Source organism: Phyllobates terribilis, unplaced genomic scaffold (assembly GCF_046119375.1).
Source record: "Phyllobates terribilis strain yellow unplaced genomic scaffold, ASM4611937v1 Scaffold_1__5_contigs__length_1240528914, whole genome shotgun sequence".
NCBI lineage: Eukaryota > Metazoa > Chordata > Amphibia > Anura > Dendrobatidae > Phyllobates > Phyllobates terribilis.
The window spans coordinates 229,265,266-229,285,552 of record NW_027362761.1 but is presented as its reverse complement, the minus strand read 5'-3'; the positions used below and the strand labels follow the sequence as shown (position 1 = coordinate 229,285,552).

General features: G+C 40.6%; 1 protein-coding gene across 4 annotated transcripts in view; it reads right to left on the bottom strand.

Annotated features, from left to right (window-relative positions):
• Positions 1-20,287, bottom strand: part of SYK (spleen associated tyrosine kinase) — a 383,129-nt gene that overhangs the window by 243,473 nt on the left and 119,369 nt on the right. For 3 of the 4 annotated variants that reach the window (XM_073671015.1, XM_073671017.1, XM_073671016.1), the window contains one exon: positions 16,845-17,005. In XM_073671015.1, coding sequence (XP_073527116.1) covers positions 16,845-17,005 — 161 coding nt within the window. Of the gene's footprint in view, positions 1-16,844; positions 17,006-17,510; positions 17,590-20,287 lie in introns of those variants that run through there. The other variant, XM_073671018.1, reaches the window with a different exon arrangement.

Here is a 20,287-nt window from a genome sequence, read left to right as displayed (position 1 = left end):
ATTTTGTTGTCAGCACATTCAACTTTGTACAGAACAAAGTATTCAATGAGAATATTTCATTCATTCAGATCTAGGATGTGTTATTTGAGTGTTCCCTTTATTTTTTTGAGCAGTGTATATATACAGTATATATAATTTTTGTGTTTGCTACGTATCTAGATTAGAATGAGCTGTGTTGATATTGTACACATTTGCTGATTTCTTATTTTTAAGAAATGAGTCAGTTTTACTCTTAGACAAACTGCTTCTTACTAACCACTGGTCAGTACAGGATGTGATAAGAAAACTTCCTACCATCTCAGAGCAAAAACCACAAACTCAGAGTATATACAGATCATGCAATTCTGGTATTCATAATAAGTGCTATCAGTAGACATATAGAATAATTACTTTTATAGTGTATGTTCACTGTATATATGCAGCTATTATACTGTACTCGGAGTAAGATGGGTCTGCTGCCCCTTTATATTCAAGAGCTTCACCTCTATCTAGTCTGTATAAATGTTACATCTAGTTTGACACAGCTGACCAGTAATACAGTATTGCCTCCCAAAACCAATTAGCATGCGGGCATGCATATCAATTTTGTGCAGACATGCTAATACATAGCAAAGATACCAACTATTATTATAAAGAGATTTAATAAAATCAACATACTGTTAATAAAAATGTTAAATCTCTTTTTTTATTTCAATTGAAAGCCAAGACTTTGCTCTCCCCCAAGGTGCACAAAAACGATACAGTGTCTCAAAAAAACATGCACTTTGAAATGGTCTATCACAGCTCGCTGCCAAAGTAGAAGAGCCCTGCATAAGCCTTACCCCATTCCTCCAGCCCAGAAGGCCACAGCAAAGGGCAGGGTTCAGTGGCTTCTCGTCACTAAAGCTTACAGTGAGTCGGTCGTGCTCTCAGCATACATTTGAGCTGCCACCCCAGTTGGACAATGAGCTCAAGCTAGATCAGTTCTTCTCCCAAAGGAGAAGAGCTAAGGGTTTGCAGGGGTGAGTGCAACCTGAAGGCCACACACTTCCCCATAGATCGAAAAGGTGGGAACCCAAATGGCCCGGAATAATGTTGTGTACTTAAAAATCTGTGAAAGAAGGAATGTGTGCATATATGTCATGAAACTCAGATGGAGTCTCACACCCAGTGAGTTCATGCAACTCAGAGTCACCACTACTGAACCTCAGGCTTTCAAATTTAACCTTACCTTGTGGCTTAAATCCTAGGGGTCAAGATATCCTGACCAGATGGCTATATAAGTGAAACATCTGTAACGGTTTCTGCCTCCTCCGCTTCAGCCGCTTTGCAACACCGTGCCTTTGTTGCGGGTGAGTGTGACAGCATCAGTCTGTTATACATAGGACTTTTGGTGTCGCTAGGTCAGGGAGCTATGGGGTTGTTTTTTTGACTACTTCTTTGGTGGGTCTGCCTGCTATTTAAACTCCTGGGTCTCTGACTTCCACAGCCAGTCAATATTATTGAGTTCTTCTTTCCTGCTAGTAGCTATTGTCCTTGCCCTTGAGTTGCCTTCCCAAATTCTCCCTTCTTCTGACCTTGGCTTCAATTTTGACCATTCGATTGTTTTCCGATTTTGTCCCTCATGGGACTTCTTGGCACTGACCCCACGTGCCGACCCTTTTTGCTTCTGGTTAGCTCCTCAGGCCAGCAGCCTTTTCGTGGAAGCAAACCACCGGACCTCATTGTAAAACCAGATTCCTGCACTGATGTTGAAGGGTGAATGTTGGGGTTTCTCTGGAATCTGCCAGATGGAATGGCTTGTGCCAGATCTGTCCCAGGTAGCCTTTTGAACCCGTGGCTTCTGACAGACTGACAGACTTGACAGACTGACTGGTCCACAAAATATGGATCCCCTAAAAATGGTGGTGGATCAAATGCAAGACCTGGCCTATTTATTGTAAGGACTTGCAGTCTGGTTTCAGCATTATGAAACCACTCAGGTCAAGCCCCTGCATCATCCTCTTTCACTTTTTCTAAACCCAAGGTTAACCTGCCTGACAGATTTTCAGGTGACCATAACAATTTTATTTTTAAAGGAAATTGTCACCTGTATTTTAGGCTTCGCCCACAATCATCTGGTTCTGAATGTCAACATGTGGGACTCATCATTTCCCTGCTGCTGCGTGACTCCCAGGCTTGGGCCTTTTCTCTACCCCCTGACACTGCAGAGCTCTCTGCAGTCAAATTATTTTTTGAGGCTTTAGGGCTCCAATATGATGACCCGGCTTTGGCAGAGAGTAAATTATAAACCCTCTGCCAGAGAGGATGTTCTGCTGAGGATTACTGTACTAATTTTGGTGCTACGCTACTGACTCACAGTGGAATGGCCAGGCCCTTTGTTATCAGTTTCATACTGGACTTTCTGAGCAAATCAAGGACAAGTTAGTGCAGTTTCCATCTCCTGACTCCCTTTACTTTGCCATGTCCCTGGCAATCTGTCTTGATAGGTGGTTGCACGAATGCAGACAGGAGCGTACTGCAGACGCTGCTCTTCAACCTAAACCTTGTGCATCCATTACCCTGATTTGCTGAGCCTATGCAAACTATGTCCAACTCCCTTCAACATCAAGAGGCCAAGCATCAAACACTGAATCTTGATGGCAACTGTGTAGAGTCTGAATGTCAGATGCATGCCCAAAACACCTGATGACAGAAAGTCGCCAGCACCTAGGTGGATTCACAGATGCAAACATGAGAGCAAGTACAGTACAGACCAAAAGTTTGGACACACCTTCTCATTTAAAGATTTTTCTGTATTTTCATGACTTTCTAAATTGTACATTCACACTGAAGGCATCAAAACTATGAATTAACACATGTGGAATTATATACTTAACAAAAAAGTGTGAAACAACTGAAAATATGTCTTATATTCTAGGTTCTTCAAAGTAGCCACCTTTTGCTTTGATGACTGCTTTGCACACTCTTGGCATGCTCTTGATGAGGTTCAAGAGGTGGTCACCGGAAATGGTCTTCCAACAATCTTGAAGGAGTTCCCAGAGATGCTTAGCACTTGTTGGCCCTTTTGCCTTCACTCTGCGGTCCAGCTCACCCAAAACCATCTCGATTGGGTTCAAGTCTAGTGACTGTGGAGGCCAGGTCATCTGGCGTAGCACCCCATCTCTCTCCTTCTTGGTAAAATAGCCCTTACACAGCCTGGAGGTGTGTTTGGAGTCATTGTCATGTTGAAAAATAAATGATGGTCCAACTAAACGCAAACCGGATGGAATAGCATGCCGCTGCAAGATGCTGTGGAAGCCATGCTGGTTCAGTATGCCTTCAATTTTGAATAAATCCCCGACAGTGTCACCAGCAAAGCACCCCCACACCATCACACCTCCTCCTCCATGCTTCACGGTGGGAACCAGGCATGTAGAGTCCATCTGTTCACCTTTTTTGCGTCGCACAAAGACACGGTGGTTGGAACCAAAGATCTCAAATTTGGACTCATAAGACCAAAGCACAGATTTCCACTGGTCTAATGTCCATTCCTTGTGTTCTTTAGCCCAAACAAGTCTCTTCTGCTTGTTACTGTCCTTAGCACTGGTTTCCTAGCAGCTATTTTACCATGAAGGCCTGCTGCACAAAGTCTCCTCTTAACAGTTGTTGTAGAGATGTGTCTGCTGCTAGAACTCTGTGTGGTATTGACCTGGTCTCTAATCTGAGCTGCTGTTAACCTGCGATTTCTGAGGCTGGTGACTTGGATAAACTTATCCTCAGAAGCAGAGGTGACTCTTGGTCTTCCTTTCCTGGGGCGGTCCTCATGTGAGCCAGTTTGTTTGTGGCGCTTGATGGTTTTTGCAACTGCACTTGGGGACACATTCAAAGTTTGCCCAATTTTTCGGACTGACTGACCTTAATTTCTTAAAGCAATGATGGCCACTCATTTTTCTTTACTTAGCTGCTTTTTTCTTGCCATAATACAAATTCTAACAGTCTATTCAGTAAGACTATCAGCTGTGTATCCACCTGACATCTGCACAACACAACTGATGGTCCCAACCCCATTTATAAGGCAAGAAATTCCACTTATTAAACCTGACAGGGCACACCTGTGAAGTGAAAACCATTTTCGGTGACTACCTTTTGAAGCTCATCAAGAGAATGCCAAGAGTGTGCAAAGCAGTCATCAAAGCAAAAGGTGGCTACTTTGAAGAACCTAGAATATAAGACATATTTTCAGTTGTTTCACACTTTTTTGTTAAGTATATAATTCCACATGTGTTAATTCATAGTTTTGATGCCTTCAGTGTGAATGTACAATTTTCAAAGTCATGAAAATACAGAAAAATCTTTAAATGAGAAGGTGTGCCCAAACTTTTGGTCTGTACTGTATATCCCTATGATTCTGCAAAATTATTGCTCCCTGTTTGATTATCTTATCTTGCAAAATCTGTGTGGCTCAAGGCTTTTATTGATTGCGGTTCTGCAGCCAATTTTGTTGATTCCAAGGTGGAAAAAAGATCTTAGTTTACCGTTACTAAAATGATGTTTTCATATGTAGGTCACTGCTTCTTACCTTCGTACATTAGAATGTGGTGAAGTGTCACTAAGGAGGTGTCCCTGCTTGTTGGTACATTAGATTTTTGAATATTTTTCATTTTTTAAACTTTAAAACTTGTCTGAGGGCGTGGTTTTTGGCATGCTTTGGTTACATAAACATTACCCAGTTATTGACTGGAACCAGGGTGATATTGTAGGTTGGAGCCCTAAGTGTCAAGACAGATGTATGTCTTTATTTGTGAATCTGTCTAAACCCAGTTGTTTACTTGATATTTTTAGAAATGTTGCTGATATATTTTCAGTGCTAGAACCTGAAATATTACCCCAACACATATTTTGATTGTCCCATTGATCAGGTACACAACTCCCATCTCCCCAAGGTTAAAATCTATAGTCTTTCTCGTCCAGAACATCAGGCCATGAAAGATTCTATAGCAGACAGTCTGCAAAAATGGTTGTCCATGTCACAAGTAGAAGCCAGTTTCTTTTTTTTATCGTAAAAAAAAGTTGGTGGTCTCATACCATGTATTGACTATCGGGAACTTAACAAAATTACTGCAAAGAAACAGTATCCACTGCCACTCATCCCTGATCTTTATGACCAGGTTTTAGGAGCTCGCTAGTTCACCAAGCTTGATCTCAGGGGTGCGTATTACCGGATCCATATAAGAGATGTAGATGAGTGGAAAACATTTAACACACCTGAGGACCACTATGAGTATCTTGTGATGCCTTTTGGGCTACGTAATGTGTCGGATGTTTTTAAAAATTTTGTTAATGATATATTCAGAGAGATAACTGGTCAATATGCGGTTGTCTACCTAAATGACATTTTGGTTTATTCACCTGTTATTAATTAATGTAAGGTGCCCCAGCGAGGTAGTCGTGAGCAAGTTGTAGCCCCTGCTCTCTTTGACACCCTACAGACAATTTGTGTCCTCCCTCTGATGTGTGGCTGGGTATGTGACATTCTTCACTTACTTCAAACCATCCGATCATGGCTGTCTCCAGGCATTTCTCTTCTGGGACCAGGGCAGCAATAAATTCAGAGGACATGAATTTCTTAACCATAACTGGGATCTAACTTGGGGGAGAGGAGTATATACAATATTTACAGTCATGTACATTGGATAAGGCCCAACAGATTTTCATCTCCCATACAGGTGCTAGAAACATCTTCAGCCCTGATGCCCTCTTTAGGTGAAGCATCTCTCTAACTCTATTCTCTAGATGAAGAGAAGTTTCCTTACCAGCGACAGTGTATCCGGATCCTATATCTCCCTCACGGCTTAGCCTGGAGTCCTATCTTCCTCTGCTACCTGCAGACTAGACGTGCCCTGGGTCCTCAATACCTCCGTTGAGTTTCTCCGGCCGGCTAATTGGACTCCTGCGTGAGGAGATATTTACACTGTTGATCCACTGTCTGAGAGTAGGGAGCTCCCATTTACCCTAGCATCCAATATTTCTGACTGTCCGTAAGGCTTCCTGTCACAACTCTGACAGGACTCTAACTGACACTTTCTGAAAAATTCTCCAGACGTTACCTAGGATGCCCCACCCCCTGCGGAAGTTAATTCCTCACTGTCATTCTGGTAGCAAGCTCTCACAGCTGCGTCCGACAGTGGAATCTTGTGGCTGATTAAAAGTACTACAGCCCCACAAGGAAGTATGTCAGACTAAACCCCAGATATACTCCACGCCTGATCGAGACACTGTGTTCCCCCCTTTACTCTACGGACTGTACCACTGAAGCTAACCCCTTTACTTGACCTAACAGAAGTTCAGAGAGATCTAACTATGGGAACATGTTATTTTAACTACATCAGTGCCAGGGGAAGGTTACACCCTTCCTCACTATTACATTCACATATTCTGCATGTACGTACTGTACTGCAAAACCTCAGAGACAATTTTTTATCTGCTAAACTTGAAAAACGTGTGTTCTTGGTTCAAGAAGTAAATTTACTGCAGTATATCTTGTCCGCTGAAGATTTTTGCATGAATCCCTCTAAGGTTCAAGCTGTTAAGGAGTGGGTACAACCAAAATCTCTGAAGGCCTTGCAGCGTTTCCTTGGGTTTGCCAACTACTACTGTAAAATTATGAAAAAAAATTTTCAAGATTGCCAAACCACTTACTGATTTGACTAAAAGGAGGCAGATATAGCTAACTGGAATCCTGAGGCCATCAGTGCCTTAATGAGTTTAAAGAGTGTTTCTCATCTGACCTTGTATTCGTACTTATTTTTACTTTTTGTGTAAGACATATCAGGGGGTGTGGCACCCTACAGGGCTCAGCAGCCTTATCCACCCATTTTTCCCACACAAGGTTGGAGTTGCGAGCTATGCCTGATTTCCTTTTCACTCCCCATTTAGATGAGGCCTGGATTAGGACATGTAGAGGTAGAAACTATAGTGGTTAGGGATTATTTATATTAAAAGGTACACCTTGATGTGGTTGGATGACTTTTACGCTCTTTGATTAAAAATGCTAAGTACAGTATGTTTTTAACGTTTACTGCAATAGTGGCGTTCATGTATTCATTAATCGCAGTGTGCTGACGCATTGTGTTTCTATTTGTTTGTATATTGGCCACATATCGTATTTGTGCACCTGTACATTAATTTAACACTAAAGGTTTGCGGGCCCTATTTTTTCTTTCTTGTATTGGTCCAGCCTGACTTAGAATATCCTTTTGTTGTGGAAGGTTATGCCTCAAAGATTGTGGTTGGAGCGGTGCTGTCACAAGGTACACTGTCTGTCACTCAACTCCAGCCATGTGCTTTATTTTCATGAAAATTTTAATTTGCCGAAAAAATAATGATATCCGTAATTGTGAATTGTTTCCAATCAAGTTGGCTTTCGAGTAATGCCGCCATTTCCTTGAAGGTGCCAAACATAAAATCACTGTTATCACGGATCACAAAAATCTGATGTATCTTTAATCAGCCAAAAGACTAAATCCTAGGCAAGCTAGATGGACTTTATTCTTCTCAAGGTTTAATTTTGTAGTGACATTTAGACTTGGTACAAAAAACATAAAGACAGATGCTCTATCCCGAAGTTTCTGCCCATCCCAAACTGAGGAATCAGAACAGGTCCCCATTCTAGACGAGGGTATATTTGTGTCCACGGTTTCTATAGATCTTTGTTTCACATCTATCCTGCATCCGTGCATTGCTTCCCTCACTTCGGTCAACTAAACTCTGTTGTGCTCCATGTTGGGCTTCGCAGATGGCCTGGCGTGATCCCATGTGATTATCTGCCCGGGTCTATATGAGGTCCACCAAGACACACACGTGTGTCTTATTAAGACTTCAGTGTTCCTAAGGTTATGTGCGCACGTTCAGGATTCGAAGCAGAAATTTCCACAGTGTTTCTGCATCTCTTTGGCAGGAACAACGCTGCGGAAAAACCGTGCGGTTTTGCTGCGTTTGTGATGCATTTTTTATGCGTTTTTTTAAGCGGTTTTTGAAGTGTTTTTTGAAGCATTATTGTACATCAATGAATGCTTTTTGGAGCTAAATAAAGTTATTGTGGTGGGACATTGCTTTAACCCTTGGATTACCGTCAGAACTCAGGTGAGTATATTGGTTAATTTAAATGATTAAAGAATGTGTCTGTTGTATTTCAAATAAAATGTTTGCTCTGTGTCTGTGTGTTTATTTAACTCTTTACTTTACTTTAAATAGGTTTGGTGATGAAAGGGTCTGATTGACTAGCTAGATGTCAGCTAATCCCATTCACCCAATGTCATTAGCATTTCCATTCATGTAATTTCTGGGGCAGCTGTGAGCTGCTATTTTTAGCCTAGGAAGGTGCCATTAGGCAAACATGGTCCCTGGCCATTATTAACAGCTCACAGCTGTTACGTTAGTCGCTACGTCCCCACGAACAGCAACAAGCAGTGCTTTGGCCGCAGCGTATTTTTGCTGCGTCCAGAACGCAGTGTTCAGTGAACACATGTGGATTTACCTGAGTTCAATAGAATGCAACATTTTGGACACAGCAAAAATATGCATCCAAAGCGCTGCTACGTCCGTATCGTGGGTTCAGAGCCTAAAATTAAAAAAAAAAAAATACAGGTCATACAGGCACATGGAGGCCACACACAATACTGAGCCTCATTTTGACTAGTTTTAAGGACATTACATCAAAGTTGGATTAGCCTTTAGTGTGTTTTTCCACTTTAATTTTGGGGGTGACTCCAAATCCAGGCCTCCATTGGTTAATAAATTTGATTTCCATTGATGATTTTTGTGTGATTTTGTTGTCAGCACATTCAACTTTGTACAGAACAAAGTATTCAATGAGAATATTTCATTCATTCAGATCTAGGATGTGTTATTTGAGTGTTCCCTTTATTTTTTGAGCAGTGTATTTTAATGAAATAAAAAACACACGTTTTTAATTTTTTTTTTTCTTATACTCTCAGTCCCCGAATCCCTCATCTCCTGAAAAAAACGTAAAATAAAAAATAACCATATCCCTCACCTGTCCACTGTCACAATGTAATCTATGTTTCCGTCACAATTGTCCCTAGGCGATCCGGGTCACTTCTACGGCAGTGACATCAGCAATCACTGATGTCACTGCTGTAGAAGACAGCAATGTACACTGACAAGGAGTGTAAAATCACTCCTGTCAGTGTACATTGCTGCTGCAGGAGTGAGGTCACTAGGATTCATCAGCTGAAGATCAGCTGATCAGCCCCGGTGACCTCAGCACCAGTACTGGTGGGAACATTCTTGAGAATGTTCCCACGCAGCACCGATGCCGTAAAGTGAGGTCACGTGAGCTTTCAACTGATCTTCATCTGAAAGCTCATGTGACCGTCAAGTGACCGCAGGTCCTGGCAGCGCAGTACACTGCTGAACACATCGGGAGGACACCGGGGGGGGGGGCGCCGGACAGGTGAGTATAGTGGGTTTTTTTTGCATTTTTTTAACTTTTTCTTTTTTTTTACACCACGTGGTACCCAGCTCGGCTGAGGACAGTACTACTCCTCTCAGCCGCGCCGCTCTCGCTGTTATCAACGTGAGCGGCGGTCGGATGAGGGGAGTAGTACTCCTCCTCTGCTGACCCGGATACCATCCGCAGCGTTTCCGCAGTGTTTCACCGCCCATTGGCTTTAATTGAAAAGCAGCAAATCCGCAGGTATAAACATTATATCTGCGGATTTGCTGCATTTCAATTAAAGTCAATGGGCAGGAAACACTGCTGAAACGCTGCATAGAATGGACATGCTGCAAATTTTTCTGGAATGGCAATCCTGAGTGGAAATTTCCGCTTCATGTGCACAGTACATCAGGATTGCCATGGCTGTGAAAAACCGCTGCTAAAATGCATCAAAAACGCTACGTGTGCACTTAACCTAAGACCTTCAGTTTGTAAGTGCACTGCTCCTGTCTGCCTGTGGCATCCAGTTACTCTGCTATTTGTCTGCTGTCTCCAGGATGTCTCTTGAATTCCTGCGGATTTCAGTAACTTTGCTACCTGTCTGTGGTCTCCATTACATCACCTGCTTCCAGTGCCTATGGTGCCTATGTCCTGCATGCCTCACCCATCTGCTGCATTGTGGTCCATGTGCCCACCCACACCTTGGGCTTGGAGAAGCCACCTCACCAAGTGAGCTTAACAATTTTGTTAAGGAGATACGTAAACATGAAGAGTTAGCCCCTGACATTACTCCTTCTCAAAAATGATTTGTCCTTCCCCAGTTTCATCTACGAGTACTCCAGGAGTCTTATGATTCTGTCCTTCCAGGTCACTCAGGGATTAGCAATACTACTCAACTAATAAATAAGAATTTTTGGTGGCCAACCATTGTTGAAGATTGTAGAGAATATATTAATACTTGCAAAATTTAAGCCTGAGCTAACAGACCTTGAACCTATACTGCCAGACTTCTTCAGTTCTTACGCACTCCAAAAAGTCCTTGGACCTACCTCACCATGGATTTCATTACTGTTCTCCCACCCTCAGAATGGAAGACTGTAATTTGGGACAGATTTAACAAACACTGTCATTTTGTTCCTTTTTCTGCGTTTCCTAATTCTCAAACCTTAAGTAAGTTGTTTATCAAACACATTGCGCATTATCATGGGATTCCAGAAAATATTGTTTCTAAATTCTGGAAGGCATTCTTTAATAAGATTAATATTGAATTGGCCTTTTCATCAGCTGCAAAGACTCAGTACAATCGCTTGTGAAAACCAAGAACACGGTCTGACACTGATTTCAGGGTTTTTAAAAAAGAACAAAAAAAAATCATTGTGCTGTTTTTGTAAGTGCATTAAGAATGAAAAAAATATGTGTAATTGTAAATCAAATACAGGACAGATGCCAGCTACACCATGTCACTGACCAATCACATGGAGTTTGGCACAGTTGCTGGCACCTCTCCTATTTCCCTCTCCCACTATCAATTGAATCTCTGTATTATTTGCAGAATACTACTCTCTTCTTCAGTTTAACAATTAACTTCTGCAGTATTTTCCCAATGATTTCTCTTACTTTCTCTATTGCTGAGCTGTGAGCTCTGACATACTGTTCTATCCTAAAATCACCCTAAAATGGCGGCTAAAACGTTGCTTCTGATTGGCTGCGCTATATCATGTAATGGGATGTGGTAGCTGAAAGGTATTATCGAAAAGCCCGCACTGTCATGCCTAAGGTCATGTCAACTTTCTGTGACTATTGGAATGCTTTGCAACATTTCAAAAAGCGGTGCAAATTGAATAGCAAATTTTTCAAATTCATAGGGAATTTGCATTGAACCAATTCAATCAATTAATCATAAAAATAAACATCAACCCTTTAAAGAGCCTTTTTGCATGACTTAGGATATAAAGCTAAAACTTTCGTGTGCAAAAATTATAACGATTAAAATCACATATAGCCATGCACTGCGGTCATAAGAATAGCCTACATGTATTGACCGTGTTTGTAGGCTCAACTTGCGACCGTAACACATGGCTATATGTGTTTTTAATCAAGACTGAATAAAGGAATTAATTTTTTACAGCAGGAGTCAGAATTCTATCATTTTTTTTTATTTACTACCAGTTCTCATTGATCCAGGGGCTTCCATATGCAAGGATCATAAGTTTAGACCTCCCAACAAGCAAGCTGCTAAATTGGTGAACTACAATATATCCCCTTTATACTTTTTAGATTTCTTAAATAGGTAAACTCTCCAATTCAAGATCCCAATATTTTAACTACAGCAAATACTGAAAGAACCTCTTACTTTCAATCATTACACAGACAGCCCATAGATTTGATACACCACATTCTGGTCCTCTTCCTCTCTGAAGAGACAATTTGCATATTTCCCACAGGAGGATTGTGGCTTTAAAAGTCTCCTCACTCAACATGCTTAACAAGTCACTCTCCACAAGGAGAAATATTACCCCTTGGATACCGGTCTGACGCCTCTCACCCAGCCAAAGCAGAACTTACAATTTGCACTGACGAGGGGCAGTAACCTCGAAACACAGTGTTTTCAAATTGAGTTTCTGGTTCTGGTTTATATCCTAAGTCATATGATAAGGCTCGTTAAAGGGTCACTATTGACTTTTAGGATTGCTACTTCCTGTAGGTGGCACTAGAGTTCTGGTCCTCTTCCTCTCTGAAGAGACAATTTGCATATTTCCCAGAGGAGCACTGCGGCTTTAAAAGTCTCCTCATTCGACATGCTTCACATGTCACTATTACCCCTTGAATACACCATATTGCAAATCTTTAGGAGGATTGAACGTCAGATTACAGTTGATCACTTGGGGTCCGAATGTAGGAAAGACTGTTGTGTCATTGATGTGAACATGTTTAGTTTCAGGCTAAATGCCCAAGTTATGTTACTTTCCCTTTAATAAAAAAGTTTTTTTGTGTGCATTTCTATTTGCAAGGAAGTTTGATGGAGACAAGTACTTATTATGGACAGCATCCACTTTAGTATTTGAGTTATTAAGTTTTGTGGCTCATATTGCTCGTCATCTTGATATGTGAAACATGAAAGAGGTACAGTGGCTTGCAAAAGTATTCACCCTCTTGGCTTTTTACCTATTTTGTTACGTTACAATCTGTGTTAAATATTTTTCTAATCCTATTTGTGTAATGAATCAGCACTAAATAGTCTAAGTTGGTGAAGTGAAGTGAGAAAAATATATTAAATATACAATATATATATCTATCTCTCTCTCTCTCTATATATATACATATATATATATATATATATATATATATATATATATATATATATATATATATATATATATATACACACATACGTGGTCAAAATTGTTGGTACCCCTTGTTAAACGAAAGAAAAACCCACAATGGTCACAGAAATAACTTGAATCTGATAAAAGTAATAATAGTACCATCATTTCTGTCCAGGCCTATTTCACGAGTTTCATTTTTTTTTTAATTCTGTGGAAGCAGAAAAGCAATGTCTGACTTTCATTTGTTCATTTTCATAGATTTTTAATTTATTACTTTTGTCAGATTCAAGTTCTGTGACCATTGTGGGTTTTTCTTTCATTAAACGAGGGGTACCAACAATTTTGACCACGTGTGTGTATATATATATATATATATATATATATATATGTACAGTACAGACCAAAAGTTTGGACACACCTTCTCATAGCTTAATTCTTAACTCTGCACCTGCCTATACCCCTGTATAAACATGAGAATAACCCATTAAATGGGATAGCCGGAATCTTAGGCTATGTTCACACACGTTGGGTTTTTCAGCGTATTTTGCTGCAGATTTTTATGTACATTTTCAGCTGCATTTTGCAGTACCAGCAAAGTCTATGAGAAACCAGAATTCTCTGTTCCCACATCTTGCTTTTTTTGCTGCGTATTTTGTGCCTTGGTTGGGTTTTTGGAAAATAGAGCATGTCACTTCTTTCAGTGTTTTTTCAGCTTTTTTTCACCCATAGGAAGTAATGGGTGGTGAAAAAAACACTGAAAAAACGCATCAAAAAACACAGGTAAATGTTTTCAGCGTTTTTTTCAGCATTTTTTATGGCAAAATAGAATGGGGTTCTTTTTTTTCACAGAACTTTATGTACATGCATAAATAGAGACAGTGAAAAAAACGCATCAAAAACGCATCAAAAAACACAGCAAAACCTGCATTTTTGACGCAGCTAATTTTCTGTCAGAGATCAGTTTTGTTGCAGATTTCTGACGTAAAAAAACACAACATGTGAGAACATAGCCTTGGTCTTGCAATCACTGGGACTTCGATTTGCGAGACCCCCCAGTAATCGGCTACCTATCACCCATCCTATTTAGGTACCTCATCTTCCCTCATAATCCCTTTTTGACCATCTTTCTCCAGCAGATGATTTTGCTATGGATTTCACCCATGCAATGCATCATCATTGTCCATATCAAACATTATGTTAAAGGGACGTATTTTAATAAATGGTTACACTGAGTCAGTCAGAGCAGAAGCCATTCTTTTTTATTGCTCTCTGCTCTAACGTGACAGTGGGATTCTCTCTTAAATAAATTAGCAAATATTAAAATGGTTAAATTATTCATAAGCCCCAATAATCAGTTTATGACTGTCTATGTTATAGACAAATGTAGATCAGACATCAAATGTCGTCATCTTAAAGAAAAATGCCCCTTTTTCTGACTTATCTCCTTCCTCCTGTTTCCTGCATTGCCCTGATCATTCGCTCTCAAAACTGATCAAATCTGTCATGTATACATATGCCACCTTATTCTAAAAAAATTACTTCAAAGGATAATTACACTTTAAAAATGTATTTTTTTTACATCTTGTAGGGTAAATGTGAAGTGTTTTATTTGCTTGTGCAACAAATCTTTTTGTATCATGAGGATGCTATTGAGTACTGTAAATACGTAAAGTCTATGTTAAATTTTCATAACCATTAAAAGGTATCCTGGCAATGTTGTTGAAGACTGCGCAATATATTATTTACACATCTAACTCAGCATTTTTATAAATAAATTGACTGCTGACCGTTGCGTGTTGCCAACCAGAATTAAAAGTAACGCTCATTAAATATACCTACATGTCAACAGCCTGAAAAACCTGTATTTTGCAAATGACCAAAACGAAAGTTTTAGAAAGGTGTGTAAAAAATGCTGCAAAGAAAGAATGCTAAATTAGAAGCAATAATTGTATATTTTTTATCTGTTAACAAAATGCAAAGTGAATGAACAAAAGAGAAATCTAAATCAAATCATCACCACCATTTGCCTTGAAAACAACATCAAAGCATCAATTCTTCTCGGTACAAATGCACACAGGAAATCTGTAGGAAGATTGTTCCAAACATCTTGGAAAAGTAACCAGAGAACCTTCACTTACCAGTTCTTTTAACAATTGTGTGCACATGTACCTCGAAGAATTGATAATTTGATGCTGTTTTGAAGGCAAAGGGTGGTCGCACCAAATATTGATTTAGCTTTCTCTTTTGTTTATTCACTTTACATTTTGTTAATTGATAAAAACAAGCATTTGAATTGTTTAAAGCATTCTTACATTGCAGCATTTTGGCCCACCTGCCTAAAACTTTTGCACATTATTCAATAGATAGATAGATAGACTGCACTTTCTTATTCATGCCACTGCCAAAACGCTACAGGGAGGAATGTAACATTGTTTCTACATGTATCCCCCGAATTGTAAAATGCTGCGGAATATAAACAATGGTGAAGTTGCTGCTCTTTTGCATCCCCCCAAAAATAATTAATAGTTAATAAATTATATATACCAAAAGTGCCATTGAAAAAACATTAATTCCTGACAAACAATTCTCTCATATAGCTACATATTCAGAAAATGAGAAAAGTTGTAGCACCCACAAGAACCTTGGAAATCTGTGGTCCTTAGATGACTCATTGACTACTATAGGAGAGTTTTCATGGTATGTTCTGTATCCTGTGTTGAGAATATTGTACAGGTCCTGAAAAAGGTGAGCAGTGAATATCACTAGTGTTGGGCGAACCCGAACAGTAAAGTTCGGCGTCCGTACCGAACATCTACTGTTCGGTCACGGACCCCACACACGGACTTCATTCGCCCATCACTAAATATCACCTATTGTGAATGGTGGACCCTTTGTTATCTATGTAGAGGTGTTAGCTTTCATTATAATCATGTCTGTGATGATAATAAGATAACTACTGAAAACTGATTTCTACATTTCCTTAAAATGTAAGGATATTTTTACAGTATAGTTAATGATTAGTGAAGAGCAAACTCGAAGTCTAAAGTTCGGGGTTCGTAGTGGACACCTAGTGTCCGGTGCTGGACTCTGAACACGGACTTCTCCTGAAAGTCCGTTTTAGTGTTCGGAGTTCGGGGCAAAGGATAGAGAGAAGACAGAGAGATCAACAATTTTTTAAAAATGTGTTTAACATAAAATCACAAGGCAATTTTCTGATAACACATTACCTTTAATGCCCAAACTAAGCTGATCATTAAATGGGAACTATACTTTCAACAAACTTTACAAAAATGAATAGTACAAACAAATAATACAATAAGCTTTGTAATATATCTTATCAGATAATTCTGAGTCTTTCTCCACTTGAGAGTCTCTTCTTATCCTCCTCGCTGCCTCCTTATCTTATCACTAACTGTGAAAAAAAACAGCTCAACTCCGTCTTGCTCAGTGAGATTTCATATTACACCTCTTATCATATTTTATGGCTAGAGGAGAGGAGGAGTCAGGAGCAGAGTGAGAAAACAGCCAGAGGCAGATGAAGATAGATTGTGCTGAGCTTTCTATACAACTCTTTTACTTCACTCTAGCTCCCAATAGCTGGAATCACCTCTACATTGCTCAGTTCTTTTGGACAATTTCCTCCATGCTGTTTCTGTATGTGTCCTAACTAATAAATGAAAAGCAGGAACGCCTCTCTGTGTGTTGTTCAGTGTATAGTAGACATAATAACAGCTAATTTCCCCCACCAGCTCAGAGCCAAATGCAAATTAAGAGATACAGCATGAAGAGGAGAAAACTGATAAAAATGCAGGATATAACATATACAATGGCCAGAGGTAGTGTTATTTCTCATGTACACATACAACAGCTTATTATGAAAAGTTACTTGAAAGGATTGTTCCCCTTTAACTCTTAGGGCTAAAGAAAATGAAAAAGGACAAGTAATTGAGACACTGTTCATGTTAAATCAATGCAACATTTTAACTTTAACATTGTCCATGTTAAAGTCCCATATAAAGCCATGGTATTGTTTTTTTTAATATGACTTAATTGCAGTGTGCAAGATTACCAGATTACCATATGTAAAGTTTACTTACAGAAAAGTTCCATTAGTCTTTATACCATTCAGTAATAGTTGTTCAGATTCTTCTCTTGAAATTGTGCCATGGAACCAAGGCATTCTTTCATGAGCAGTGGTTGCAATCAACTTCTCTAACTGAGGCTTTTGGCTGATAATTGCTTGTTCCAGAGCTTCTGCCTGTAAATTACAAAATATTAGAAAAAAAATAATTTTAATAATGGATAGTTGGACACAGGGTCGGACTGGCCCACCGGGAAATCAGAGAATCCTCCGGTGGGCCCACCCCCTGCCCAGCACCGCAGCTCCTGCCTTCATCACATTAGTCTGCTCTGCCCCGTATTCTGATCACTTGCATCGAGCAGTACGCCCGTTATTCTATACCCTGCACCTGCGGGTCCAGCTGCACTGCTCATCAAGTGACGTGAAGTGAGTACCTCCTCATCACCTGTTGCTTCTGACTCCTATTGATCTCATAGCCTGCACTGCTCTCTCAGTTGCAGTGAGCATGATGAGATCAATAGAAGCTGGCAGCAGCAGGCGATGAGGTAGCACTCACTTCTCGTCACTTGATGAGTAGTGCAGCCGGACCCGCAGGTGCAGGGTATAGAATAACGGGCACCTGACAGCCAGCAAAGCCACAGCTGACTGTGTAATTGAACACACATAGCTGACTCGACGTCACCTGTTCCCTGTGTCTCAGCCAGGCATCAGCTTCTCTCTACTGGGTTTGACAGTCCTTGACCGTGGTGGTATTGCCTAATGCTGATTGCCTGCAGAGCAGCCAATCAGTGCTAGTTTTATTTCTGTGACTTCACAGCACAGCTCTGGCAAGGACACACTGGGAACAGGGGGCCCTCAGGTAATAAAAGGTGATATGAGTAGACCAACTAATTGAGTGCCCCCCAGCCTTAACACTGTAAGGGATCCCAGTCAGTCATGGGGGATTTTGTTCTTGCTGTAATGGTGTATGTGTCATGTGTCTAGTGTGTGACTGCTGTGTATGTATGTGTCATGTGTCTAGTGTGTGACTGTTGTGTATGTATGTGGGACGTGTCTAGTGTGTGACTGCTGTGTATGTATGTGGCATGTGTTTAGTGTGTGACTGGTGTGTATGAATGTGGCATGTGTCTAGTGTGTGACTGCTGTGTATGTATGTGGCATGTGTGACTGCTGTGTATGTATGTGGCATATGTCTAGTGTGTGACTGCTGTGTATGAATGTGGCATGTGTCTAGTGTGTGACTGCTGTGTATGTATGTGGCATGTGTGACTGCTGTGTATGTGGCATGTGTCTAGTGTGTGACTGCTGTGTATGTATGTGGCATGTGACTAGTGTGTGACTGCTGTGTATGTATGTGGCATATGTCTAGTGTGTGACTGCTGTGTATGAATGTGGCATGTGTCTAGTGTGTGACTGCTGTGTATGTATGTGGCATGTGTGACTGCTGTGTATGTGGCATGTGTCTAGTGTGTGACTGCTGTGTATGTATGTGGCATGTGACTAGTGTGTGAATGCTGTGTATGTATGTGGCATGTGTCTAGTGTGTGACTGGTGTGTAAGTATCATGTGCCTAATGTTTGACTGGTGTGTATGTATCGTGTGTCTAGTGTTTGACTGGTGTGTATGTGGCATGTGTCAAGTGTGTGACTGGTGTGTATATGGCATGTGTCTATTGTGTGACTGCATTGTATGTATGTGGCATGTGTCTAGTCTGTGACTGGTGTGTATGTATGTGGCATGTGTCTAGTGTGTGACTGGTGTGTATGTATCATGCGCCTAGTGTGTGACTGGTGTACATGCATTATGTGTCTAGTGTGTGACTGGTGTGTATGAATCATGTGTCTAGTGTGTGACTGATGCGTATGTATCATGTGCCTTGTGTGTGACTGGTGTGTATGTATTATGTGTCTAGTGTGTGACTGGTGTGTATGTATGTGGCATGTGTCTAGTGTGTGACTGGTGTGTATGAATGTGGCATGTATCTAGTGTGTGACTGGTGTGTATGTATCATGCGCCCAGTGTGTGACTGGTGTATATGTATCATGTGTCTAGTGTGTGACTGGTGTGCATGAATCATGTGTCTAGTGTGTGACAGGTGTGTATGTATCATGTGCCTTGTGTATAACTGGTGTGTATGTATTATGTGTCTAGTGTGTGACTGGTGTGTATGTGGCATGTGTCTAGTGTGTGACTGCTCTGTATGTATGTGGCATGTGTCTAGTGTGTGACTGCTCTGTATGTATGTGGCATGTGTCTAGTGTGTGACTGCTGTGTATGTATGTGGCATGTGTCTAGTGTGTGACAGGTGTGTATGTATCATACGCCTAGTGTGTGACTGGTGTATATGTATTATGTGTCTAGTGTGTGACTGGTGTGTATGTATTATGTGTCTAGTGTGTGACTGCTGTGTATGTATCATGTGTCTAGTGTGTGACTGTTGTGTATATGGCATGTGTCTAGTGTGTGACTGCTGTGTATGTATATGGCATGTGTCTAGTATGTGACTGCTGTGTATGTATGTGGTATGTGTCTAGTCTGTGACTGCTGTGTATCTATGTAACATGTGTCTAGTGTGTGACTGGTGTGTATGTGGCATGTGTCTAGTGTGTGACTGCTGTGTATGTATGTGGCATGTGACTGGTGTGTATGTATCATATGTCTAGTGTGACTGGTGTATATGTATCATGTGTCTAGTGTGTGACTGCTGTGTATGTATCATGTGCCTAGTGTGTGACTGCTTTGTATGTATCATGTGTTTAGTGTGTGACTGGTGTGTATGTATCGTGTGTCTAGTACAGTGTTTCCAAAACCCCATCATCACGGTCCTCCACACGTCATGTTTTCAGGATCTCCTTAGTATTACACAGGTGATTGAAGTATCATCAAGGCATCAGGAATTGTGTGTGTGACTGGTGTGTCATGTCTCTAGTGTGTGACTGGTGTATATGTATCGTGTGTCTAGTGTGTGACTGGTGTGTATGTATCATGTGCCTAGTGTGTGACTGCTGTGTATGTATCATATGTTTAGTGTGTGACTGGTGTGTATGTATCATGTGTTAGTGTGTGACTGGTGTGTATGTATCATGTGTCTAGTGTGTGACTGGAGTGTATGTATCATGTGTCAAGTGTGTGACTTGTGTGTATGTATCATGGGTCTAGTGTGTGACTGGTGTGTATGTATCATGTGTCTAGTGTGTGACTGGTTTTTATGTGGCATGTGTCTAGTGTGTGACTGCTGTGTATGTATGTGGCATGTGTATAATGTGTGACTGCTGTGTATGTAAATGGTATGTGTCTAGTATGTGACTGCTGTGTATGTATATGGTATGTGTCTAGTCTGTGACTGCTGTGTATCTATGTGACATGTGTCTAGTGTGTGACTGGTGTGTAAGTGGCATGTGTCTAGTGTGTGACTGGTGTGTATGTGGCATGTGTCTATTGTGTGACTGCATTGTATGT